Source organism: Eupeodes corollae, chromosome 2 (genome assembly GCF_945859685.1).
Source record: "Eupeodes corollae chromosome 2, idEupCoro1.1, whole genome shotgun sequence".
Taxonomy (NCBI): domain Eukaryota; kingdom Metazoa; phylum Arthropoda; class Insecta; order Diptera; family Syrphidae; genus Eupeodes; species Eupeodes corollae.
This window is the reverse complement of record NC_079148.1, coordinates 75,936,939-75,964,779: the sequence shown is the minus strand read 5'-3', so window position 1 is coordinate 75,964,779 and position 27,841 is coordinate 75,936,939. Positions and strand designations below refer to the sequence as shown.

General features: G+C 31.6%; 1 protein-coding gene across 3 annotated transcripts in view; it reads left to right on the top strand.

Moving 5' to 3' along the window:
• The window catches only part of LOC129945205 (uncharacterized), a 198,597-nt gene that overhangs the window by 32,029 nt on the left and 138,727 nt on the right, over positions 1-27,841 (top strand). For all 3 annotated transcript variants that reach the window (XM_056054862.1, XM_056054864.1, XM_056054863.1), the window contains exon 2: positions 18,938-20,016. In XM_056054862.1, coding sequence (XP_055910837.1) covers positions 19,820-20,016 — 197 coding nt within the window. In that variant the 5' untranslated portion in view covers positions 18,938-19,819. The remainder of the gene's footprint in view (positions 1-18,937; positions 20,017-27,841) is intronic.

The following is a 27,841-nucleotide window of genomic DNA, read 5'->3' as shown; positions in this document are numbered from 1 at the left end:
TTATGCAGCGCCGCTTTGCGTGCCTCTTGTTTGGCTGCATTTGCCTGCCGACATTCCTCATCAAAAAGAGGCGGCTTCTCTGATTGCATCTTGGCAATGTTGCCACTGGTTTTCGATACATTGTGTTGGCGGCAGAGAACTTCGAGAGAAGTTACTTGTAACTCGGTGGGAAAAGGATTTGGCGATCTCTGGCGATTGTAGCCGTTCGACGTTGTATCTTCTCCCAGCACCTCCCTGTCTTGCCTTGGGTCTGGAAATCCGAAGTGCTACCTTGGCTACAACGAGGTAGTGGTACGAGTCGATGTTAGTTCCTCGGAAAGTTCGTACATCCATGATGCTGGAAGCGCGTCTGGCGTCGATCGCAATATGGTCAATCTGGTTGACGGTAGATTGATCTGGAGAAGACCAAGTTCCTTTGTGGATGTTGAGGTGTGGAAAACGCGTACTGGCTACCATTACGTTTCGCCCCGCAGCAAAATCTATGAGCCTGAATCCATTGTCGGAAGTGTTGTCGTGCAGGCTGTTCTTCCCGATTATTCCACCAAAGATGTCTTCCCTTCCTAGCTTGGCATTAAAATCGCCCAGGACTATTTTAATATCGTAGCTAGGGCACTGCTCATATGTTTTGTCTAAGAGCTCGAAGAACATATCTTTGGTGTTGTCGTCTTTCTCTTCTGTGGGGGCGTGCGCGCATATCAGGCTAATGTTGCCGAATTTAGCCTTGATGCGTATGTTCATGAGGCGCTCATTGATGCACCTATAGCTCAAGACTTCTTGCCTAATTCTGGCTCCGATGACGAATCCGCATCCAAATAAGCGCTGTTGGTTTTCGTGGTAGCAGTCACCATAGTAAATATCGCAGTTTTTCATCCTCTTTTTGCCCGGCCCATCCCATCGTATTTCCTGGATAGGGGTAATATCTGCTTTATAGCGGTCTAGGGCCCCGCTGATTCTTCGGCCGCACGTGGTCTGTTAAGGGACCTAATATTCCACGTGCATATCCGAAGTTCGTTGTCCTTTATTCGTTTGCGTTGGTTGTCAACAGTCAATCCGTCCGTATACTAGGCTTGTTGGTGTTTCGCAACTATGAAAGTTTTTACGTGGCCAGAAAGTCACCCCGACGCACAACCCCCAACCTGGAGTTGGCTCCTTACAGGCCTGGGCTCCGAATAAGTCGAAGAAGCCCTATAAGGTGTTCACTAAGTAATTCAACCTTACTGGAACTGTAGACGCCACCGTTGATTCCATCTCGGGAATTCCTCCGCTGCCGTCTGGATAAGGAGAGGTGCCTTAGTGGAAACACCTCTCCCCCTCTCTCGTTTTCTGCCCCCAACAACTTTCCACTGGGGTTGGAACCCAATCTCCAGTTGAGGTACTAGGCACCCGATGTTCACCACTTGGAGGTGAGAGTAGGAGTTGATAGACAGAGGTTGGTTTTAAGAAAAACCTGTGGACGCGTGTGTCCTCTTGAATGCACATGTCTACCATTTGAACATCTCATTTTTATATCTGTTTTCCTAAATTCAGTAGTCGGTGAACTTTTTTAGCTATGCAAAACTAGAAGATTAACCAGAAAAGAGAGGTTATTTTAGGGTCACCCAGATTAAGAATTTGAATGTGGTAGTTTAAAAGCGTGTTTTTAAACATAAACCTTTAGTGAAAGTCTTAAAAAATTTGTTAAGAAAAAAAGCCTTCAATGAATTTGAATAAAACACAATGAACGCAATATTTTTAATTCCATTCAATAACGTGAGAATAGACATTACTTCAAGTTTCATATAAGTAAATGAGTGATAATCCAAATTCCTTTAGACCCAGTATCTACCTGGGTAAAACTCTTAAACTTCAAGTACCAAGGTATTCGTTATTTCAGGTACTTCCCAGGCAAAATTAAGTACTTTAAAAGCTACCTCTTGAGTATGGAAAATTTATAAAAACTTCGAAATGCAAAAGTTTATTTCCACGCTTTAAAGTAGTTTAAGTTTTCTTTGAAACATTTTGTAATAAGTTGATAGCAAAGAAGGGATACAATATATTTTTTGTTTAATTGCTTATGATAATTGCATACTTTGATCAAAATGTATAACTTAACATATAGACTGACTAATGAAGACTTAATTGGCCGACAAAGTTGAAAAGGGCTACTACACAATATTCACACTTTTCTTTTAATTTTTTGAAAATCCATAGTTTGTTTTTCAAGGTAAATAAACTGGAAGAAATAATAGTTTTAAACTTTAGACATTCTAAATAATAAGACTAAATACATTTTGTAACCAAAAACCATCAATTGAATTTTTAGGAATTGTAACTTATTTACTATTTTATTTTTTAACTTTTAAGTAAAATTTTCAAATTTAATTTAAAAATAACTATTTTGCTTTTGATCTTGAAAAATATGTAAACTATGTTTTAAAAAAATGTACTAGAATGCTGAATTCAATTTCAAAAGAGTCTGGAATGTGATTACTTCCGTCTGTCGATTTTTCCAAAACATTTTCAATATTTGAATAACACTTTTTTTGTGTGAGATACAAAATATTGAAGTCGATTTCTTTCTATGTTTTCATAGTACTTGAGTCAAAATCCAATTTTTATCAGTTTTTTGTTTTTTTTTTTAGTAAGTTTTACTGCTTTGTAAGGCAAATTGTCAATGGAATTTTCCGAAAAAATGAACTAAAAATTTAGAAACAATATTTTGCATATGAAAAAATGAGTTTTTGTAAACGAGATTTTTACTTATTTTGGTAACATTTTTTGAAAGTTTTTACTTCTTATGTAAAGAATACAGATTGGATTTGTCTAGTACCAATAAGTCAATAACTTCATTTATTCAATTTTAAGAATTTTTTTGTAGATTTTAATTTGCATGAAAAAAATGACTGGATTTTTATTAAAATTTTACGGAATTTTACGGAAACGTACAATTATTTTGAATCTATTTCTTCAAAAGACATTCGAGCAGAAAATTAATGTTTACCAATTTTTAACTATGCTAAATTTTAATCTATTATTAAAATCGTCAATCCATTGATTCAGAGTGTATGTTAGATTCAAAACGCGTTGCAATGCACATCTCAATTGACGCCTTCTCTATACAAAGTAATTTATCCATTTTACTTAATTTTTGTTTGGTTTTTATTTTGTTGTTTTATTTTCACTTCTTGAACTAACCCGTTGTTTGCAATTTATGTCTTGAAAGTATACTCGTAGGTATGTACTGTACATTGTACACTGTACACTGTACACTGTACTGTGTACATGTACAATGTACATATTATTTTTTCTTTATTTAATTTTCAGGTTTTTCTTTCTCTGTTTTATTTTTTATTATTTTTTTAAAAACTTATTACACTTGGTTGATTGATTGTTGCTGGATGATAAATTGACGTGGTGTGGGATTTTATGTTTTTAAAATTTTGTGTTGTTGGGGCAAACTAAAAAACTGACGTCATGGCCGTAGCCGCCGCCGTCGGCGTTTTCATCGTCGTCGCCGTCAATTAGTGCAGATGTTTGGGTTAAAAATTGTTAAATACAGAAACAAAAAAAGAAATAAATAAATAAATAAAAGAAATATTTAATGAAAAAATTGTTTTGAACACATGTTCATAATAATGAGTATTTTTTTGTTTGAGTAAATTAATGTCTATGGAAGTTTTTATAATTTTTTTTAATCACAAGATTTGCAGTGATGCATTTTGTGTTCTTGACATTTAAGAGCTATAGTTAATGGGTGGATGGCGCTCTTTCTAGTTTAGGTTTACAGACATCTCAAATACTCGTCGGAATCTTGTCCCTAGTTGATTGAAATGGTATTGTAAGGGATATAGCTTATTCGTATTGGGTTAAGTTTTTAAGAAAGGTTCCAGAAGTTCTGGTTCAATGGATCAAATCAGTCGGAAGCCGCTGATTATCTTAGACCATAATTAACACATCCAACAATGAATTGTATTCATTACAAAATTGATTGACAAGTGTACGAGTTGGAATAATCATGGATATAAGATAAGACCAACAACAAAGAAACAGGCCCTCTAAACTGCACTATTCTAGATGAATTAGTCTCTTCAATATCTCGTGCAACATTTTGTCTCCAGTAATATGCGATCGTCTAAAACTCGTCTTCACCTCATAAATCATTATCAATGCAGCTACAAACCAGGAGTCTCCACAATCGAACGATTATTCTCATTACAGCTGATTCCAAAAAAAACCAGAACTTCATGATAATCGACTCCTTCGGATGGTCATGGAAAATTCGTGCAGTTCTATAAATATTGGAATCAATTTAACCTAACTTTTTACAAACAGGCTTTAAAAAATGTAATAAGTTGTCAATTGATTTCTTTAACATCGTCGTGAGAGTGCAGAACAATTCGAAGTTAAACACTAGAAACACTATCTTACAAAAGTCTCCAATTACTCGTGCATTGACATTTTCGGAAGAACTTATTGTGGCTTTTGTGAGTATTAAGACTGAGCGCCAAAAATAGGTTTAGCTGTTAAATAGGGCAAAACAAAGTGCATGCTGTCATCAAGAAAGGACTTTCAACACCGAAGTCTCGGTCAAAACGTCATTATAGATGGATGTAACTTTCAGGAAGCTATTTTGTAGGCTAAGAAAGGAATTGAGTAACACAGTAGCACCCTTGTCTTCTCCGTCTGGTACGATCAAAGTAGATGGTTGTTTCTAAAGAAAAGCTCGTCATGATCTTAGAATAGCGAGGAGGTAAAAGTCCAAACCTGAGATGGCTGGGTCACGTAGAGCGCATGAAAACCAATAGCGCAGTAGAAAAAGACCGTAGATCATTATTACTATTTATTGAACTATTCCTAAACGTAAAAAACAATACTTAAAAGCTAATAACTACCATGGCTTCTAGCTGAAATTATTAAAGTATTAAGGATGTTAAAATTATTTAAATTTGCCAAATGCAGGGGGCAGTCGAAGTAAGTAAGAGTAATAGGTCTGACTTACTCCGGCGGGCCACGCAAGGGTTTTTAATAAATAAATGTTAAATATTCTGATAAAGATTTGAAAGTTTTAAAATTTTGAAAATATTTTGTATGGTTTTGTTAGGAAGGAACTAAAAGCAAATTTTTTGGTTGATTTCTTTGATTTTCGGGCAGTCTGTAGTTATATGGTTGATGGTCAGCTGGATATTGAGGTGGCAAATTGGTGGGGTATCTTTGTTGAGAAGGTGACTGTGGGTGAGCTGGGTGTGTCCAATCCTCAACCTAGTGAAGCATTTGTTCATGATTGCAGGCGTGGAATTGGGGTAGATAACTTGGCTGCAATTTTGGTTGATGGAAGAATTGTGTTGATGGATTCCTTCGGGCATAGTCAAGAAGGACTACACTCGACATCTTTTTTATTTTATTTTTCGTTCAATGCCGAGATTTCTCGCATACGTTAAAGTTATGTAGAGAGCTGATGGTTTTTTAGGTGTCTTTAAGCGTTTTAGGATTTTCGTAGAGTCCAAAAGAATTGGAGAGTCATAGGATTGAAGTACTTTTCCCACAAGTCTTGATGTAAGGACTTCTTTTCTTTCTGTGATGGACGAAAAACCTTCCTCAACTAAGATATTTTTTAAAGGACTTGTCTTGAAAGGATTTTAGAGGTCGTCAGTGTACAGGGTTTAATCAATGTTCTTGGATTGCAAAATTGTTTCACATATATCGTTGTAGGCTATGATAAAGATAACAAAAGATAGAGGCGATCCCTGAGGTATACCGTTTTTCAGGTTGTAGATGTCTGAAAAGATGTTATTTACTTTAACTCCAGACTTACAATTCGTAAAAAAGGATTTTACAAAATTGAATATCTTAGGCCCAATTCTCCATTTTGTTAGTTTGTTCAACACAACATGGATGCCTATACGGTCGAAGGCTTTGACGAAATCAATGGATAAGTTTGAGATGTATTTGCTGTAGAGACAAATTTGTCAATATGTAGTAAGGAGTCAATTGTTATGCCGTAGATCAGGTAGAGCTCACAAGTAGAAAATAACCTCACTCATCTTGGAGTCCGCAACTGTAGATGTCTAGAGAGGGATCGTGCTATAAATGGAGATTGGATGATGAACTAGTTCACACACGCCTTCCAAATTAGAAATTACATTTTTATTTAAAATGTCAAGTGCAAAAATGATTGAACTTCTCCAATTTCTGATTGCTGAAATAATCTACCCTAGTGGTTCCAACAGATAAAAGAAAATTTAACAGTTCTTTTACTTTTTTTTTTAACTAAAACAAATTAAGTTTGTTTATTAAAAAATCATGTAAAATATTAATATTTATAAGCATCTCTGTGATTCAAAAATCATAAGGAAATTCTATAGGACAAACTTAAAAAACAGAGGCTATGATGCGACCCACACTGATAACTTTCCATGCCGTCTGTCGATTTGTCTTACTTAAAAGTTTGTAGCTTTTCGTTTTAGGTTAAAAAAGTTGTTAGTTGAATTATTCTTAAAAAATTTAAAATTACCAACAGTATTTTTTATATAAAGAAATAGTTAAGTTTGAAAATCTAGTTTTGTTAAATAGATTTTTAGTCGAAAACAAATTTTTACCAATTTTAGTATCATTTCTTAATTTTTTTACAAATTGGATGAATAAAATTAATTTGAGAGATATCAAGAACCGAACATCAATTTTTACCAAACTTCCGTACTTTTTCTTGTAGATTTTATTTTTTTTTTTATGAAAAAAAAACGGACTGTTGGATTTTTATAAAAAAAAAACTACTTTTTATAAAAAAAAAACTGAAAACAATATTTTCTGTGATATAAAAAAAGTTTGAAGCCAATATTTAACATTTTTGAAAAACTATTTGAGTCGAAAGTAAATTGTTACTAAGTTTTAGTATTGTTTTTTCTGTTAGGATTTTATTTTTTGTAAAAAAAACTGTCAATTAGATTTTTATCAATTTTTTTCCGAATGTTGATAACAATATTTCTTATTGAAAATTAGTTGGAAGATATAATCACAAATTTTGTAAAGATTTTTGAGTCGAAAATCAATTTTTACAAACTTTTGTTAAATTTTCTTTTAAATTTTAATTTATTTGAAAAGATATTTGAGTCGTTATTGAATTTTTACTAAATTTGAATAATGTTTTTTTTTAGGTTTTCTTTTTTTTGTAAAAAAAAGTGTCAATTAGATTTTTCTCAAAATTTTACTTAATGGTACAATATTTTTAAAAAGATTAAAATAGTTTAAATCCAATATCTCAAAGCTTTGAAAAGATATTTGAGTCGAAAATCAATTTTTACCAACTTTTATCAATTTTTTTGTTTAGGTTTTTATTGTTTGTAAAAAAAAACTGTCAATTCGATTTATCTCAAATTTTTTTCGAATGTTGAAAACAATATTTCTTATAAGTAAAAATTAATTGCAAGCCATAATCCAAAATTGAATTTTTACCAACTTTGAGTAATGTTTTTTTATAATATTAAAAAAAACTGTCAATTAGATTTTTCTCAAAATTTTACTGAATGTTGACAACAATATTTTTTAAAAGACTAAAGTAGTTTAAATCCAATATCTTAAAGTTTTGAAAAGTTATTTGAGTTTAAAAATCAATTTTTACCAACTTTTATTAATTTTTTTGTTTAGGTTTTTATTTAAAAAAAAAAAACTGCCAATTCGATTTTTCTCAAAATTTGTCCAAATGTTGAAAACAATATTTCTTATAATTGAAAATTAGTTGAAAGATATAATCTCAAATTTTGAAAAAGTTTTTGAGTCGAAAATCAATTTTTACCAACCTTTGTTAAATTTTCATTTTAAGTTTTAATTCTTTGGAAAAAAAGTGTCAATTCGATTTTTATCAAAATTTTACTGAATGTTGACAACACAAATTTTTAAAAGACTAAAGTAGTTTAAATCCAATATCTCAAAGCTTTAAAAAGATATTTTAGCCGAAAATCAATATTTACCAACTTTTATTAATTTTTTTTGTTTAGGTTTTTCTTTTTTGTAAAAAAAACTGTTAATTCGATTTTTCTCAAATTTTTTCAAAATGTTGAAAACAATAATTTTTATAAGTTAAAATTAATTGCTAGCCATAATCTAAAATTTTTGAAAAGATATTTGTGTCGAAATTGAATTTTTACCAACTTTGAGTAATGTTTTTTTAAGTTTTTATTTTTTATAAAAAAAAACTGTCAATTCGATTTTTCTCAAAATTGTATTAGATTTTAAAAGCACAAAACTGTTTTGGGGATAAAATCATTTTGTATTCGTAAAATTTTCGAGGTGACAAATTTTTGTTTCAGTTTTTTTGATTTATAAAAAACCGTTAATTGGATTTTTTTCAAAAAATGTACTTGTTTAGTAGCACAATACTGTATATAATATGAAATTTATTTCAAGTCTCTAGCGTTTTTGGTTCGTGAGATATTTAGGGTTAAACAAAATTTGTTACCTTTTTTTAAAACTTCTTTGGTAAACATAATAAACGTAATTTTCTTGAGAGCCCTTTCTGCATCTTTCTGCCTTATGATCTGTATAAAAAAAATTATTTGAAGTCGATATCTCTTCTGGTTCTTGAACTATGGAAGACGAAAAAAACGTCGCGAACGCACAGACATCTTTCTAAAAATCTTTTATTTTGACTTTAGGGAAACGCCTTGAAACGTCGAGAAATGTCAAAATTTTCAATTTTATAAATTGAACCCATTACAATAACTTCCTATGGGAAGTTAAAGAAAATGGCACATTTAAAGATTGAGCAATATCAAAACCGGTGAAACATTATTTTATAACTTTCCTTGCTATCTGCATATAATCCTATAAAACAAAACTATGCTGTGAAATCATTTCTGTACGAGTAATTTAAGTTGCAAGAACTTAAAAAACTTTTCAAAACTCCTTTCCTCTATTTTTGTAACGCTGGATAATTCAAAGATAGACAAAAAAGGCATATTTAAATAAAGAGTAGAAATAGCAGCTAAAAATAAGTAAATGACCAAAATTTGAAATTATCAATTATTGCATAATTTACAGCAATATTTAGAACAACATGAGTCTTTCTTGAAACAACATCTACCAAACAATAAAAACAAAGTATGAATCTAGATTTTTAAGCCTTTTATCTTTTAATATAAAACTAAATGTATAAAAACTCGATAAGAAGAACGTAAAATAAAATCGAATTCGGTTAGGTAATAGTTAAAGATATGCCAATCAAATTATTGATTTACCTTTATTTAAAACAAACAAAACACCACTGATAACAGTAAACTACTATACCTGATAACTTTGACGTACAACTTTTATTTATCTTCTAAACTAATAATAATTTATTTTACTATCGATTCATGTCAACCGGCAATTCAATGCGACGAGAGAGCACAGCTCATTGACCTACAAGCTTCCATATTCCACAATAATTTAATACATAACACAATAAAATAAAAATGCGCGCGAGATCGTTACATTAAATAAACAACTTAACAAAAAACAACAACAACAACAACACAAACAAAAGTCATTCGTCCAATAAAACTAATAAAACCCTAAGAAAAAAATATAAAAAAATAATAATAATAACAGTCCGCAACGATAATATTATTTATTTTTACATCACGCGGCTGTCGCGGTCGTTTCTAGAGGTGGCTGTCTGATACTTCGAAAACATCATCGCGTAACAAGCCGTGACTATGTAGCAGCGGAAATGGAATATTATTTTCTCTCTTTACTTTATTTTACTTTGGTTTTTTTTTTTTTTGTAGTTTGAAATATACAATTATTATTTATTATTATTATTTTTTTAAATAATTAATTTTTTTTATTTTTGTTCTTTTGTGTTGTCAAGTGAGTTTTTGTTTTGTTGAGTTTCAAGTCCTACCTTATATCTACCTAACCTACCTACAAAGCTACTCCTATTTTAAAGCTGTTTTATTGAATTGGTCTTTTTGTTGTTGTTGTTTTTTTTATTTTAATAAATGCGACACTTCAAAAACTTACAGAAGAAAAAAAAAAAAGATCATATAAATTTATGTGTGTTGGTAAATATTTATTTCTATTATTAACATTATTTTTTTTGTATTTATTTAAGTCGTGACTTGATCTAATCGTTGTTGGTCGTTTATCGTGTTGTTTGAATATTTATATGAATTCAGGTATTTGTTGGTTTATCACGTGGTTTGCATTAGGTTCTTATTATAGGGTAAATGTGCACGTTAAGATGCGCATTAAAGTAGAGAAAGTTTTGTTATATTGTATATGTACGTATGTATGTACATAAAAATGGCCCTTGGCTTGAATTGTCCACATAATAAAAGTGCGAAAGTACAAAAGTAACATAGGTTAATCCATGAACCATGAGTTTAATAATCTAATCGGCGTCATGTAATTGAAATCACGTTGGAAAACTACAGCGCTGTGGAAAATTCTCTTAATCATATTTTTTATTTGGAGTTTTATACATTACTTACTTACTTACTTATCTATCTATCAGTTATTAATTCTTAATTAATAAATACTTTTTTTTATTCTCATTGTTGAGAATAAGCATTTTATGTCAAATTTCTTCAGCTGTACAAATAAAAGTGAATTTGTGTATATTTTCAGCCAATTCCTAGAAAAAATTCTGAAATCAATTTAAAACACTCGATCGACTCAATGGCTAATCCAAGTTTGTGTGTGGGGGGGGGGGGGAGGTACTACTTTAAACTGAGGACTGGACCAAGAACATACAGTGGCTTATCTAAAAATATTGGTATTTAAGAAAGTAACAACTAAAAAACTAAAAAAAACAATACTTTTCACGCCACAGCTTATTTGCTACAAGATCGTTTGTTTTAGAAAAAAACTTGTGAGTTTTAAGAATCCTTATCATTTCAATACTTAGTGTGGTAACGTTTTAACTTTTAAAGAGCTTGTAATCTTTTTGGCATGGAATCAATAAGCTTCTTTGTTATTTCCGGTGTAATTTTCTGCAATTCTTCTAGAAGGGTCTTTTTCAGATCATTTTTGTTAGAAATGTTATGTCTTTGTATAATAATGTCCAACAGAGTCCACAAATTTTCTATCATGTTCGTATCTGGTGACTGCCCCAGTGGTGTCATCAAGTGAAGACAATTTCAAATGAGCCATGTCTGCACAATTCCTGACTTACATTATGATTCGGGTCATTAAAAAAATTAATGGGGTGGCGCAACAGTCCGTTGAGAACTAGGGCCTAGTGACTTACAACTCTCAACCATTCTTTTGCGCTAGCACTGTTGTCAGGTATGAAGGGGACCTACAGTTTTAAGCCGAATCCGAACGGAACATTTTAAGAGAGCATTTTTCATGACAAGAAGTAAGTACTCTTGGAGAATTTGTCAATTCCTCGCAAGCGGCACTACCCGTGAAAAAACTTTAGATGACATAGGCAGGGATCGAACTCAGACCTCTGGCATGACAGTCCAACGCACTAACCATCATTTGCGGGTACTACTGCTTCGGGTCATTATCTTGATAAAATCGGAAAATTTTACGAATATCCTAATAACTTTGGATTGTTTTTGATTTTTCGAACAAAGTATCTTCCATCAGACGCGTTGAAAATTTTGTTCGAAGCGTTTCTTCCCTTGTCTTCAATACAGTTTTCATGAATAAATCTCTCTTTTAAAGGGTGATTTTTTTGAGGTTAGGATTTTCATGCATTAGTATTTGACAGATCACGCGGGATTTCAGACATGGTGTCAAAGAGAAAGATGCTCAGTATGCTTTGACATTTCATCATGAATAGAATTACTAACGAGCAACGCTTGCAAACCATTGAATTTTATTACCAAAATCAGTGTTCGGTTCGAAATGTGTTTTATCGACAAATTTTGTTCAGCGATGAGGCTCATTTCTGGTTGAATGGCTACGTAAATAAGCAAAACTGCCGCATTTGGAGTGAAGAGCAACCAGATGCCGTTCAAGAACTGCCCATGCATCCCGAAAAATGCACTGTTTGGTGTGGTTTGTACGCTGGTGGAATCATTGGACCGTATTTTTTCAAAGATGCTGTTGGACGCAACGTAACGGTGAATGGCGATCGCTATCGTTCAATGCTAACAAACTTTTTGTTGCCAAAAATGGAAGAACTGAACTTGGTTGACATGTGGTTTCAACAAGATGGCGCTACATGCCACACAGCTCGCGATTCTATGGCCATTTTGAGGGAAAACTTCGGAGAACAATTCATCTCAAGGAATGGACCGGTAAGTTGGCCACCAAGATCATGCGATTTGACGCCTTTAGACTATTTTTTGTGGGGCTACGTCAAGTCTAAAGTCTACACAAATAAGCCAGCAACTATTCCAGCTTTGGAAGACAACATTTCCGAAGAAATTCGGGCTATTCCGGCCGAAATGCTCGAAAAAGTTACCCAAAATTGGACTTTCCGAATGGACCACCTAAGACGCATCCGCGGTCAACATTTAAATAAAATTATCTTCAAAAAGTAAATGTCAGGACCAATCTAACGTTTCAAATAAAGAATCGATGAGATTTTGCAAATTTTATGCGTTTTTTTTTTTTTTTAAAGTTCTCAAGCTCTTAAAAAATCACCGTTTATATGCTGCACTGTTGAGGCACTCAAATTAACAGATTTTGCAATTTGCCCAATATACTGTCCATTTTTATGGTGGTGAATTCCCAATTCGCGAACTTTATTAATTTTTGTGCGACGACCCATTTCGAAACAAAGGCTTGATTTGTTATTTTGGCTTACAAAATTACACTCTTAATTATGAAAAATGGATCTCAAACTAACCTAACAACAGAAAATAAAAATAAATATCAACCTATTGCGTGAAGGTTTAGAACGTAGGTCCACTAAATTAGCTGTATCAAATAAGCTGTGAGGTCCTGAATATAGACCTTAATTTGTGAATTATAAAATTACAAATTGCTCTCTGAACATGGCTCTGCAAAGCTACATTTTAATTTCGGACATATATATTTTACCTAACCGTTGGGGGGGGGGGGGTGATTATTTGAATATTTGGGCTGTAAACCTATTACAATTAAATTGTATCAGTAATGATTTCATTGAAAGATTTGTTACTAATTTAACGATATTCACCAAAATGCGGTTTGCTTTTAAAAACAACTAAAGTCTTTGTTTTCACACAATTTAGAATTTAGAAAAACTTCACCAATGCTTTAAATTATTTTCATAAGATCTTTTTTCTGACAGAAAAAGTTTAGCTGAATCAGTCCCTAAATCCAGACAGAACCAGACATTTTTCTCTCTAAAATTTGTAAGTTCTGTTGACAAGATCAAAATATTTTCAAAAGGTTCACGTAAAATTGTAATTTTTTAGAATTAGTCTTCTAGCATGACCTGCAAAAGTGTAACCAGACTAAAAAAGATAGCAATAATAGACTCTCGAAAATTGAGTCCAAAAAAAAGGTCAAATAAAGATTGAAAATTCTTCATATCAGATTGTGTTTCATCTTCTAACTATCATATTTTTCTGGCGAAATTTTTCTGCATCTTTATATTTTTGTAGCGTTCTTCGTATTATTAGAAATTCCAATAAGAACAGAAAAAAAATATTTTTGGAAAAAAGCTTTGTTTCAACATAATTTCTAACATTTCTACGGGAAATGCACCAAATATCCTCTAAACTATTGTATTTTAGCTTTTGGAATCTTGAAATGCTATTGTGTGTAGGGATTCGTCCAAAATAAATAGTTAGACCATATTTTATGTTCTAAAATAATCTAATAACTAAAGTTTTTAATGTTAAGACACACATTCTGTTATTAAATTTTATTCAGCCTCCTTTACAGATCGGTTCTTTATATAAAGTGTGTGACCCCCATTCTTGATCTCCACTTGGATGCAATAGCTCTAAATTAATCTTTTAAACTTGGTTTTAAAAATATTTCAAACTCAAGAATTTCCTTACTCTCTTTGAAGTGGTTGACAATTGATAATTGTGTTTAGGGTTTAAGGGTTTAGGTCTCGCTTATTAAAAAAACAAAGTTTTAACGAATTACTCACTTCTTTCATAGAACCGGTATAATTTTTGGGCTTAAGCTATTGGAAATCTTTCAATGAATTTAATATTGAATATATGCTAGGTTTAATTTTTCGGAAATTAATTTCTATTGATTTCAGTTTATAAATTTTTGAGTTAAATTAATTTTTATTTTTGCTCTTTCTTATTCTCAATATTATTTTTAATTATTTGCTTTTAAAATGTTTTTTATTTGGTTTGATAAACACCCAAGTTGGAAGGTCTAATAAATCGAAGTACTATTTCAACTAAGATAATAAACTAAGTTTCAGAGTTCAAAAATTTGTCAAGTAATTAGTCGTTAGTGTTATAAAATGCTCGAAGATGCTGATGCTTTTTCAAAACTTGGTGTCAGAGCTGGACAAGTTTATAAGATAGTCTTATGCCAAGGAGAGGTCGTTATAAATAGACTCTAAACTTTTTGGAGGAATGTAGACGTTTAAAATGAAAATAGTCGTAGTCTGTACCATTATCTTTAGATATACCAGTTCATTTGATAATTCAAATAGAAAAGATACAGAAGAAGAGGAATATGTATTTTTTACCGGTATGAGAACACCTCCACCTAAATCCAACATGACGATCGTTTCTGTAAGCTTCGAACTCTTGACTGAAAAGTTCTGTGTCGGAAAAGTTTGAATTAAGCCAAGTTTCTGTCAAAACGAATAAGTCGTGTGGAAATTATTGGCAGTTAAGAAAATGTCCCCTTACGTTTTGGTAGAAGAGCGCAAGGCTGTTAAGTTTTTTGACTTGGTTTTCAAATAAACACCTTCTTTTTGACTATCGACCATGATGTTGGTTACAGAGTATGCATTTAATTTGCAAACTGCAGTGTTGAAAGACTTAAAAGAAGACATTTTAAAAGCTAGTTGAGATACAGAGAGCTTACAGCAGTCGTGACAGTACCAGTAAGCAAATTTCGAAATGCCTATTTTTTCAATGAAAGCCTTCGTTGAACCAACGTATTTTGCTTGGTAAAGGTTACCACAGGAACCGAAACAGGCAAATAAAGGATTATTATTAGCACCCTCTTTGCAGTTTTTACTGTAGCAATCTATATTTTATGAAAAGGTATTAAGATAAATAATAAAAAATATAGATACAAATTTATTTAAATTATTTAAAAAATGTATACTTTCAAATTCTTGATAATCATGACCAAACAAACGTATAGTAATACTTTAAATGAACTATTGCTTTCGCATGGTTCGGACAATATGCAACTTAGATGATATTTTTAACAAGCTAGCTATCTGAAAAACTCTTCAAAATTGTTGAGTGCTTGATTTCGCGATCATTGAAACTCTTTGATGCCCTGATCTCTCAATCCCCCCATCTTAACCCGATTGAGCATTTGTGATTGGATCTGCAAAACTCCTTAGCCGCCTTTAACGCCTATAAGCAAACTAACCATATGTTGGGAAAGCCGTAACTTAGCTACCATCTTCATAGTTGAGTTTAAAAGCATTACAAAGACATTACATTTCAGCGTCATGATGTTTGTTTGATATTTTAATAACTGGTGGCCTTATTCCTCACAAAATAGATTAAATCAATAGACCCCTAGAAAATAAACTTAACAATATTACCAGTTCCAATATTAAAGTGGTTACCCTGTTTGCCAAATGAAAAATCACATAAAGAACCAATTTCTATAAATGAACTTTACGTTCTTGAAAAATTGGGATTTTCAAATAATGAAATTGTGTGTTACGAAACGCTACATATTTCTGCAGCTTCATTAAAACATAAATTCTTAATTGTCTTTAGTCAGTTAATTGTCTGCCATCAGTTATTTTTAAGGAACATGAAGTTTTTACGTAAGTTGTGTATTTGAACCCAAGTTATGATTTTTCGTTTGGAATAAATCTTTTCAAGGACATTCGTAGTAAATAGAAGTAGATATTTTAATAAACGGTGATTTTTTAAGAGCTTGAGAACTTTTCTTTTAAAAAAAACGCATAAAATTTGCAAAATCTCATCGATTCTTTATTTACTTTTACATTGACATTTACTTTTTGAAGATAATTTCATTTAAATGTTGACCGCGGCTGCGTCTTAGGTGGTCCATTCGGAAAGTCCAATTTTGGGTAACTTTTTCGAGCATTTCGGCCGGAATAGCCCGAATTTCTTCGGAAATGTTGTCTTCCAAATCTGGAATAGTTGCTGGCTTATTTGTGTAGACTTTAGACTTGACGTAGCCCTACAAAAAATAGTCTAAAGGCGTCAAATTGCATGATCTTGGTGGCCAACTTACCGGTCCATTCCTTGAGATGAATTGTTCTCCGAAGTTTTCCCTCAAAATGGCTATAGAATCGCGAGCTGTGTGGCATGTAGCGCCATCTTGTTGAAACCACATGTCAATCAAGTTCAGTTCTTCCATTTTTGGCAACAAAAAGTTTGTTAGCATTGAACGATAGCGATCGCCATTCACCGTAACGTTGCGTCCAACAGCATCTTTGAAAAAATACGGTCCAATGATTCCACCAGCGTACAAACCACACCAAGCAGTCCATTTTTCGGGATGCATGGGCAGTTCTTGAACGGCTTCTGGTTGCTCTTCACTCCAAATGCGGCAATTTTGCTTATTTACGTAGCCATTCAACCAGAAATGAGCCTCATCGCTGAACAAAATTTGTCGATAAAAAAGCAGATTTTCTGCCAACTTTTCTAGGCCCATTCACTGAAAATTCGACGTTGTGGCAGATCGTTCGGCTTCAGTTCTTGCACGAGCTGTATTTTATACGGTTTTACACCAAGATCTTTGCGTAATCTTCCATGTGGTCGAATAACACAAACCCAATTGCTGCGAACGGCGACGAATCGACATTTCACGGTCTTCAGTAACACTCTCAGAAACAGACGCAATATTCTCTTCTGTACGCACTGTACGCATTCGTGTGGTTGGTTTAATGTCCAATAAAGTAAACTGAGTGCGAAACTTGGTCACAATCGCATTAATTGTTTGCTCACTTGGTCGATTATGTAGACCATAAATCGGACGTAAAGCGCGAAACACATTTCGAACCGAACACTGATTTTGGTAATAAAGTTCAATGATTTGCAAGCGTTGCTCGTTAGTAAGTCTATTCATGATGAAATGTCAAAGCATAGTTAGCATCTTTCTCTTTGACACCATGTCTGAAATCCCGCGTGATCTGTCAAATACTAATGCATGAAAATCCTAACCTCAAAAAAATCACCCTGTAGTAGATATTTTGAAAATATCAACGTTTATATAGTAAGACTTTGATATCTTTAAACTCTTTTTAAACTCGAGTTCAGATGTATAGAATTCATCAAGTATTAATCAGAGCAAAGTGGGTATAATATAAGGGCCATAAGTCATGCCCTAAAAATTGTCTTATTAGGTTATTCCCATTTGTTCTAATTTAATTCTTAGTGACATTCATATTTTCACGCTTACCAAAAAAAGAGAATTCCATTTTTAAAAAAATTTATCAACATTCCTGTTCGGAGGTCAGTAGTAATTGAATCCAATTTTGTTCTTCAATTCAGTTACTCTAAGCCAAAACTTTGAAGTTTGAATCAATTGGACCTTGTAAATTAGATCTTTGTGCAAAATTATCTTCAGACTAGAGCTTGACCCGCATAACAGCGGCTAGTGTCGTCAAAGCTCTAATAAAATTCTTTTTATCTTCCTTTTGCTGTACTAAACCTTGGATAAAAAGTCTCATAAAACCCCGTGCCCACCTAGTGAGTTATGAAGTAATGATAACCGCTATTTCGTGATTATCTACGATTTTAGAAATGTGTCAACAAATTTGTTAAGCATACAACTTGGTAAAATGTTTGCCGCAGTAAATTTTCCATATGCTGGATTTATTGTGATACCCTGATTCATTGTGAAGTATAGAATTTCCTTAACAGAGAGTGGTTAAACCTATGTTTTTGCCATTTAGAGGTTTTGATTAAACCTAATAGACTGTTTCTAGGATTATCTTGGAGTTCTTCAATATTATTGAATAAGCATCTGCCTAAGAATTTGTTTTTCTTACAAATTACAAAAACTTTCACTTTAAAATGCGATAAGTCCAATTTTTAAAAGTTTGTCTTGGGTTTATTTCACCTCAACAAAGAAACCATTTGATGGCTCACCCTGTAATTGATATAATTTTTAAAAAATGCACACCGATAAAAATAATAAAATAATACTAATAAATATTTTTTAAGGACAAAAAACTTATCGTCTATTTCTGGATTTAATACTTTTCTTAGCTCTTTAAATTAAACTTAAATTATTACTTTAAAGTTGTCAGCTTAAAGTTGTGAATGACGCAACCTAGTCTTTTATTTTTTTCATCAGGTGACAGTAACTTTGATGTTTATAAGCAAAATAACTACATTTTATCTTTCAAATTGTTATTTCCTTCCTCTAACTTTAACAGAAACGCCCATGAACACAATGTTCAACACTAAGTCACACTATTTAAATCTTTTGTATTTCATTTTAGAAACAAAGTTATTTTTAACAATTTTCTTTTTTTCTCTTTACAGATTCGAATCAATTCAAAAGTTCACTACGAAACCGTACAAAAATCTCAAACAAAACGCCCCCTAATCAAATCGTACTTCTCGAATTATACTTTCAAAATAAAACTTGTGATATTCCTCATCAAATTCGCGTTATCAGAAAAAAATAACCCGATTTTTCCATGCACAGCGACATTCATAAACTATTATTAAATTGCAACTAATTATAGCTAATTTTTTATTTAACTTTAAAAGACATTGAAACACGAATTTTTGCATCGGATTCTTCAACTTTTTTTTAATAAAACTAACACGTGCGAAACTTAAAGCCCGCAAATTAAAATCAACGTGGTTTAATTTTAATTCATATCCAATTCTCAATATTTATTGTTTTTTTTTTGTTAATATTTGTTTATTTATTTTTACAGGATGTGAAATAGCTGGCTTGAAACTTGTGTTCCACTTTTTTAAGTTATTTTCATAAAATTTTCCCATTAAAAAAAATATATATAAAGAAATAAATAAATGGAAATGAAAATCAGTAAATTAATAATAATTCAAAATATTAAGATAAAGCATATTATCACAAAATCCTGTCTTTTAATAAACGACGACAGCTAAAATATAATTTAAAAAAGAAATAAAAAAAATAAGAATATATTTAATAATATTATCCTCCTCTATATATTTAATATGTAAATATTCTTATCACCAGTTAAAAATAATATCAAATTCAATAAAAGATCAACAGCTAAAAAAAAATAAATAAAATAATCTGAATGAAAAAAAGAAAGAAATTCACTGCATCCCTTGCAACAACCGCAAAATATTCATTAAATAAAAGTGATTTAAAAATAAATTTAACGAATACAAAATTAAAAATAAAATAAAGTTATGTGCAGTTTTTATATATAATAAAATATAATATTTAAATTTATAAATTAAATATCTGTGTATGATGGTCTACTACTTTTAAGTAAAAATTACAAGTAATTTTTTTATTCAATTTAAAAAAGAAAATAAATAAGAATTATTTAACAGAATATACAACAAAATATTTAAAAAAAAATATTCTATTATATTTTAAATATAAATAAAGTCTGTGAAAAATTGTGTATTTAATCATAAAATAAAATAAAAGCAGAGCCTAAAATAAAATTAAAAAAAAAAGAAGAAAATAGTGTGTGTTGTGTTTGTGCTTGAAATAAAATTAAAAAAAATATGTACAAAATATAAAATATAAAAAAAATAAAATTTAAATATGATATCACTTGCGTATCTTCATAATATGATTACGCTGTCGGCATGAAATGGAAGCAGCCATTCGGTCTTCAGTGCAGGTCGGTGGTCCACCGCCACCCGGACAAAGAGGTGGTGGCGGAAGTGATAACGGGCCATCGTCGCAGCAACAAAATCAACAAGGAGGTGCTCCATCTTCATCACAGGCTCAAGGAAATATGTCAGCCTATCAGCAAAGAATACCATCAGGAGCATCACCGATTCATAGGTAAGTTCCAAAAACCATCCTATCATTTTTAAAAGCATATTATTTTTTCCTGGATATAAAATTGGACTTAAACAAGAGGTTTTGATGGTCTTACTTCAAATCCACCTTCGAAATTAATATATCACGTCAAGTTTTTGAGATATTACTTTTTAAAATTTGAAAGAAAAACACCTATACAAGGATTTTTGACGCAATCTAAATATTTGAAGTAGCTTTTTTGTCAATAAAATCCATGATAGTTTGTCCAAGTCTTAAATCCCGATCTTCAATATTCAGTTGAAATATTTATATTTCGACTGACTATTATATTATAATAATATTTGAAAAACCTTCGTACGTTTCACAAATTTCACCAGTCTTAAAAAATCTGAAAGAATCGGTTTCAAAGTAAGTTTTTCTTTTGTAACGAATCTGTTGTCAAAATTCTATTATATCATTTGCAAACGGGTATAAACTTGAGGAAATAGTTAAAATAACCGTTTGGATTCGAAATCAGCACTAAAAATTAATTCCAAAACGTACTTTTTAAAACTGTGAAAGTATCAAATTCAAGATTTTCTCAAAAATTCATAAAGAGTCAAATAAAGACTCATAATTAATGGAAATTTCCAGAAACAAAGTAAGATGCCAAAATGATTTAAATTGTATCTAGGAGAGAAGGATTTGTACTTTGAAAGATATTTTGAGTTTAAACTTAAGTTTAAAGTTAAGTTTCTGTTTGTTTTGAGCAAATTTTTTGACGACCAGTGCAGTTAGTAGTTAGTTTATCTAGATCAACTTTTTAGAGGAAAAAGGTTTACTAAACTCAATCTAAAACTTTTCATACTTAACTTAGCCTGAAACTATCTGTATAGCTATCTATACACAAATCCATTGGCATTCGCATTCCAACCATCATGCAATGAATTCATGATCTATTAAGCAATCTTTCGCAAAGCAGACCGACTTTCTACAGACGACTACGATATCTCTATAATAAGAGCACATTTTTATTAACGTAAGATTAAAACAATTTTAAAATTTAACTCAAGTGCGTATATTCTGCATGTATGTTTGTATCAACCACAAAACAATGCAATTGTGCGAAATGTACTTTTCTTCAATTGCATGTTTTATATGTTTCACAATCACAATATTTCCGGTGGCGTAAAGAACTGAAAGTTCACAGAGACAAGACCAAGAAAAAAAAAGAAAACTTGATTTATGTTGCAATTTATTTATTTAATTTTTTTTCTCATTTTTGTATGCGGCTTCAGCGAGACATCCGCCATATGTTAGTATAGAATTTTAAACAAGTCGGTTTTTTTTAGCACAACCGAAGAAAAGAAAAAAACACCGACTTGACTATATAGCACTAGAACTGGCCTTGACTTTATAATGTATATATTCGTATAATGTTAATCCAACAAGCATTTATTTATTTTTTTATTCTTCATATGCAATGCATACATAGTATGTAAGTACATTGTACCGACATACATATGTACACTGAAAGATGTTAAGTGAACATTTTTTTTTTTTTCAATTTAATTGATATTTAGAGGCGAGAATAATCTAAAGATATGGAAAATGAAATTGAAGAATTGAGAAAAAAAATACAGATACGTAGTTGAATTTGTATTTATTTCTGATATACCCTATTGAAATTATAAAATTTGTATTCAAGCGATTTCGTGCTTACCTTTACTTTATTGAAGTCTAAAGAAAAAATTTAGAAGTGTTGTGTATTAATTTTCAAATGTTTTGGAAATAAAAATTTGCTTCATAAATAAAATAATAAAAAATAAAAGCCAAAACTTTGCCGTTTTCAAACAATTTACTAGATTCCTACCTTTAAGATAAGTTTGTCCCGCAATGCTCAATAAAATAGAAATAAACCATTAATTTTGATAATATCTTCCTTAGTATTCTTGTTGATGTATCCAAAGAAATCCAAGTGAGATGCTTTTCGGCCATTACTGATAGATCACCCTAAACTAAGGCAACAAATATGAAATGTAAACATTTAAATTTATTTCTACATATATTGTTTATTGTTTTTATAGTTAAAGATTTTTAAAAAGCAATGTTGGCTGGTACCCGTGGCATTATGGTTAGTGCACTGGGCTGTCATGACAGAGATCTTGAGTTCAATCCTTGCCTCTACCATCCACAAGTTTTTTCCACTGCCTTTTACGATTAGTTGACAAGTTCTCCAAGAGTATTTCTTGTCATGAAAAGTAATTTCTCAAATTAGCCGTTCGGATTCGGCTTAAACTTTAGATCCCCTCCATCCCTGACAACAGTTCCCGCTCACAGGAATGGTTGAGAGTTGTTAGCCACTAAGATCTCAACGGACTGTTGCTAATTAGTTTTAAACATTGGCTATCAAAATGTTTGAGTCCTGTTACTGCAGGCTTCCTTACAAGTTGTTCAAAAAAATAAACACTAGCCAACTTAATTTTTAACTTTCCATAATATATACAAAGTTATTGTAATCGGTTCGATTTGTCGAATTGAAAATGTTGACATTTCTCGACGTTTTAAGGTCCCTAGAATCTAAATCAAACACTTAGAGAAAAGTGCGTTGATTCGTTCAAGAACCAGTATAGACACTCACTTCAAATAAATTTTCTTGTACTGATAATAAAACTAAAAAAAAATATTCATTACCTCAAAAATGATTTTACCTCCAAAATAATTGTACGGTACGAAGAATGACGTTTTTGGCAACTAGTAACATTTTGAGGAAAATCTATTATACCGTTTTTTTTTCAAAAAATATTGTTGCTAACTTTTGTTATTTCTTAAGAAAAAGTAAATTGACATATTTTTTTAAAAAAACACAAAAATTTACAAAAACAGCTAAAAACGAATGAGAAATAGTTCTCAACTTCAGTATTAGACGAAGAAAGAAAGATATTGACTTCAGATTTGTTGATAGTTAATATTTTGTTAATATTTTATTCAAATCGACAAATGGGATGGAAGTTATCAATTAAGTTAATTCTGATTCCAAAAAGTCAACAAGGTCAACTTTTCCTAGGAATTGAGTGCCAAGGTTGATTGATAAAGCAAATTTGCTTGCAAAACAATTTGCTGTTAATTCGACGCTACCTGAGAGTGTCATGAGTCCTCCTGTTCTTGAGAGCGTAAACGATTTTATGGGACAAATATTCTTTCGCACTCGTACAGTTGCAAGAGTACTGAAAGACCTTGACATACACAAATCCGTTGGCCCTGATAGTATTCCCCCTATTGTTCTGAAGAGTTGTTCTTCAACGCTTGCAAAACCACTGCGTAAGCTTTTCCATCCGTCGTATTCTACAGGTCTCTTTCTGAGAGGATGGAAAAATCCATATGTTCAACCTGTCCCTAAAAAAGGCGAATCCTCCCCCCCTCTAACTATCGTCTAACAGCACTAACTTCTCTTCTTTCCAAGGTCATGGAATTGCTGATTAATTAACAGCTTAACAAATATCTCGAAGAACGGAAGCTTTTTAATGATCGGCAGTATGGCTAGCAATAGGTCCACTGGTGATCTCATGGTTTATCTTACCAAAAAGTGCAACAAATCTTTACATCGTTTAGGAGAAAGTAAGATTATTGCACTTGATATTTCAAATGCATTTGATAGAGTTTGGCAGCAAGCACTTTTACCGAAAATGCGTGCTTTTGGTATTGATGAATCTCTTCTTCTATGAATTAGAAATTACCTTTCTAACCGTTCAATACAAGTTGTATTCGTTGGTTTCAAGTCTGAAATTCATAAAATAAATGCTGGTGTTTCCCAGGGCTCCGTTTTATCTCCGAGTCTCTTCCTTAACGATCGATCATAAACGATCTTTTATCTGTCACTTCTAAAATTCAACGGCAGCGTAGGATAAGCTCTTCAATTCTGATCTCGACATTATTGTCCAACAGGGAATTATAAACCGTGAAAAATTTAATGCTTCAAAAACTCAATGCTGTCTCCTGTCGTTAAAGCTTAACCCACCACGATGCCGCTATCTATGAGTGGCACTTGCATCCAGGAAACTAAACAACTTTCAGTACGCATCTTATGGAATAATCACATATTCGATATTGCCAAAACTACTGCTAGATGCTTAGGATTTCTCCGACGGTGCAAGAAATGTTGTACCCCTTCTGATCTGTCTGCAATTTACAAAGCCACCATTCGTCCAAAACTCAAATATAACTCCCATATTTAGGCAGGTGCCCCTAAAATAAGTTTAAGTATTTTGGACAGGATCCAAAAAAGAGTTCAATTCACAATTAATTCATTTGAACACCGCCGCAAAGTTTCATGCCTTTTGTTGTTCTACCGATGCTTTTGTAAACAGTGTTCTGTCGAATTAGCCAGTTGCATTCCCCGCCTCCCCCTCAAACAATTCAGCCGTAATACTCGTACTTCTAAATATGCTCATCAGTTTACCCGTAAGCTAAGTTTCGAACGTGCTGTCAAGTATAGAGATTCTTTTTTTAACCGCACATCGAGAATGTGGAATGCTTTACCCAACTCTGTGTTTCCTATCATTGTAACATTCAAAACTTTAAGACCAATGTGCATCGGTATCACCTCTTTAATCCTTCCTAAAACTCGCACTCTGTTTAAACTTTAAACATTTTAAGGGTATTAATAACCCCTTGAGTGCCCGTCATCTATAATGTTTGTTCACTTTAATTTATTTTGATAGGAAGAATCCTTCCAAAGCTGACTTTTGTGCCAAAAAGTTGTTGCAGATGTTTTGATAACACAGCTTTAACTTTTCCTAATATGTAAATAAGATCTGTCACTAAAAGTCTACTTCGACAAATATTTTAAGTTTGTTTGCGGATTTTTTTTTATCGCATAATTCCAGACTTCTTTTGCTTGCAATCTCATTTAGCCTGTAATATCTTGCCAGTCTTTAGTGCACTTTTTCGCTGAACCTATTCCTTAGTGGCCTTTGACTACATTTCAAAATTATACTCAATTTATTTTAAAAATAATTTTAGAACTTATTTAGCGAATAACATACTGAATGATTTTTAATCTCGTATAGCCCATTTTTACGAATATACCCTATCAGAATCCTTGAATTGTATCTAAAAACAAAAAATTATACTGCTTCAAACAAAGACTATTACAAAAATATGCCTTTTTGCTGATTGCTGTTGCTGCAATGCAAACCAAACAAAAATATTAAAATTAACAAAGCCAACGAGCAAAAGTGAAATAACACAAAAAGCATGAGTCAATCAAACTTGAATGAGATACTAAATAAAAACTCAAAAAATAAAAAAGACCTAGAATCAAGCCTCTTGCTTTTCATCAGACCGTCTCTGGGCTGAAGTCAGAGTCTCTGCGATATCTAACAAAGAAATTGATTAATTCAGAAAATAAATTCCATTGAAATGTTTTTTTTTTTTGTTTGTTATTTATTTTATAATTTTTATTCGTTGTATCTTTCCCCAAAAATCTTATGTTAGATAATTAAAAAAAAAAGATATGAATGCTGTTAAGAAAAACGGCGCGCCAAACAGTTGAAGTGAAAATGAATATCAAGGTTTGTTGTTGTTCAGTCTTGTTTTTCATTTTATTTTATTTTTTGTTGTTGTTGTTATCTAAGATGAAGAAAAGATTGATGGCTTGATGAGGAGGGGAGCTTTTTGAAGTTTTTAAGGGTGGCTTATAGCAAATTAAAAAAATAAAAATTAAATGAAAACAAAAAAAAAAACATAAGCGGTCAAGGTTCTTTTCGAATATTTATGTACGTATTTGCATATACATAGTCATAGTATGTATGTATGTACATAAGTGAATATCTTATACCGATTTGTTTGCATGAGATTTTCTTTAACATGACAAAGGGGGGAATGTTGTCTATAAGATAGAATTCCACCTATCATGAGAACATAGGAACGTATTCGTTATTTATATTCAGGCTAAAAGATTTTTTAAATTTTAATTAAACGAAATAATTTGAATGCCAATATGGTAAGACAAATCTTGTTATAGCCAACGGCTTTGTTTTAGAAAAACGTATATGTAGAAACCAATTTAACTAATTATGAGTTCGTCTGGTTTCATTTGATAGATGTACATATGTAGTTAAGTTACCATTCTATTTTTAAAACCAATTTCGAAAAAAATGATTAAAAAAATATTGTTTTGCTTGTTTCGATGTTCTGAAATGACTAAGATAGGTAGAACTTGTCTAGACTTCTATCTAAATTATTATTTTTTTTTTTGTGAAAATGGTATAACGTTATAGTTTATTTTTGGCTGCTTAGTGTTGAAGTTATGAAATTATGTATGTTACTTTCAAGTTTAGAATAACACTTTGTTTTTATTTTATACTTCGGAAGTTTTTAATTTCATTAAACTAAAAAATATTTTTATTTTTTTCATCCTTTTTGAATCTTTTGTATAAAACAGAATTCATTCTTTTAATAATTTGTGTGTATTTTTATTTATTTATTTGTAGCATAATATACAATATCTTTTAAATTTTAAATTATTTCAGTAGCAAGTTGTTTAGAACCTTTTAATTCTTTACATCTTTAATTCAAATATATATGATAAAGAGAAGTGTTATTTAAAATTAATTTATGGTTCAAGGGAAAACGCTACTAAGAATAACCCTTATTAGAATCATAAAAACTAGTATTGCTTAGGCCCCATTATCAACAAAATGCAGAAGTTGGCAGTAATTTTAGGTGTTATTTTGGTTAGATACGTTTCTGATAAGATTGTTGTCAGAGAAGGAGCAGTTTAAGAAAAATGTCTCTTGTTGTTTGTTAACAAGGTTCTTAACTGTGTAAGCATTAGCCTTATCATGGAGTCTTTTAGTTGAGTAATGCCATGGGAATCCGAACATCATTTTCAAAACTTTATTTTGACTTCCTTGAAGTTTTTGAATGTGCGAGTGAATCAAACCAAACAGGTGCTCCATAAAGTAGTATTGGTTGGAAAATAGTTATAAATATTATTAATTTATTTTGCTTTATTGTTAAGTTGATTTTGTTAATTGTATTAGATATGTGTGTTTTGAAAGTAAGCTTTTTATCTAAAAATATGCCGAGGTATTTGCAGTTGTCCGACCATTCGATTTCATTGGCACAGATTTTTAGTTTTTTGTCCGGTAAGTAACAAGAATTTCTTTGACGTTTAAACCATGTTGCTATTGTCTTCGTACCGTTGACTTTAATTTTCCATTTGTGAAAATATTTCTCAATAAGAACTATGGCTTCTCGCAATTCGGTAAAGACATTTTGAAATAAAATACCGGAGGCAAATAAAACGGTATCGTCAGCAAACATTGCTAAGCATTGGGAATCGGGAAATCAGACAAAAAAAATATTGAATAAAATTGTGCCCAAGACAGATCCTTGCGGGACGCCGGCGGGAACTTCATATTTTGAGGATCTTGCGTTTCCCAAATGGACTGCAAATTTTCTGTCTTCCAGAAAACTTTTTATAATTTTTATGATTAGGATAGGAAAGTTAAATTTGGCAAGTTTGAAAATAAGGGCATTGTGCCAGACTGTGTCCTGTAAATTTCTTTACACCAAGGTTTTGTTTTATTGAATTTTTAATTCTAACAATTTGGTGTATAGTTGAATGACTAGGTCTAAAACCAAACTGATAATCTGGGTAAAGATTTAAGTCATCGACAAGGCACTGTATCTTGTCTTTAATAATTTTTTTTCTAAGATTTTACTCAAACAGTTAAGTAGGCTTATGGGTCTGTAGCTTAGTGGGTTTTCACGTGGTTTTCCTGGTTTCGCATTGGGTATAACTTTTGCAACTTTCCAACTGCTGGGAAAATAACTAAGTTTGATGCAAGAGTTTAGAAGG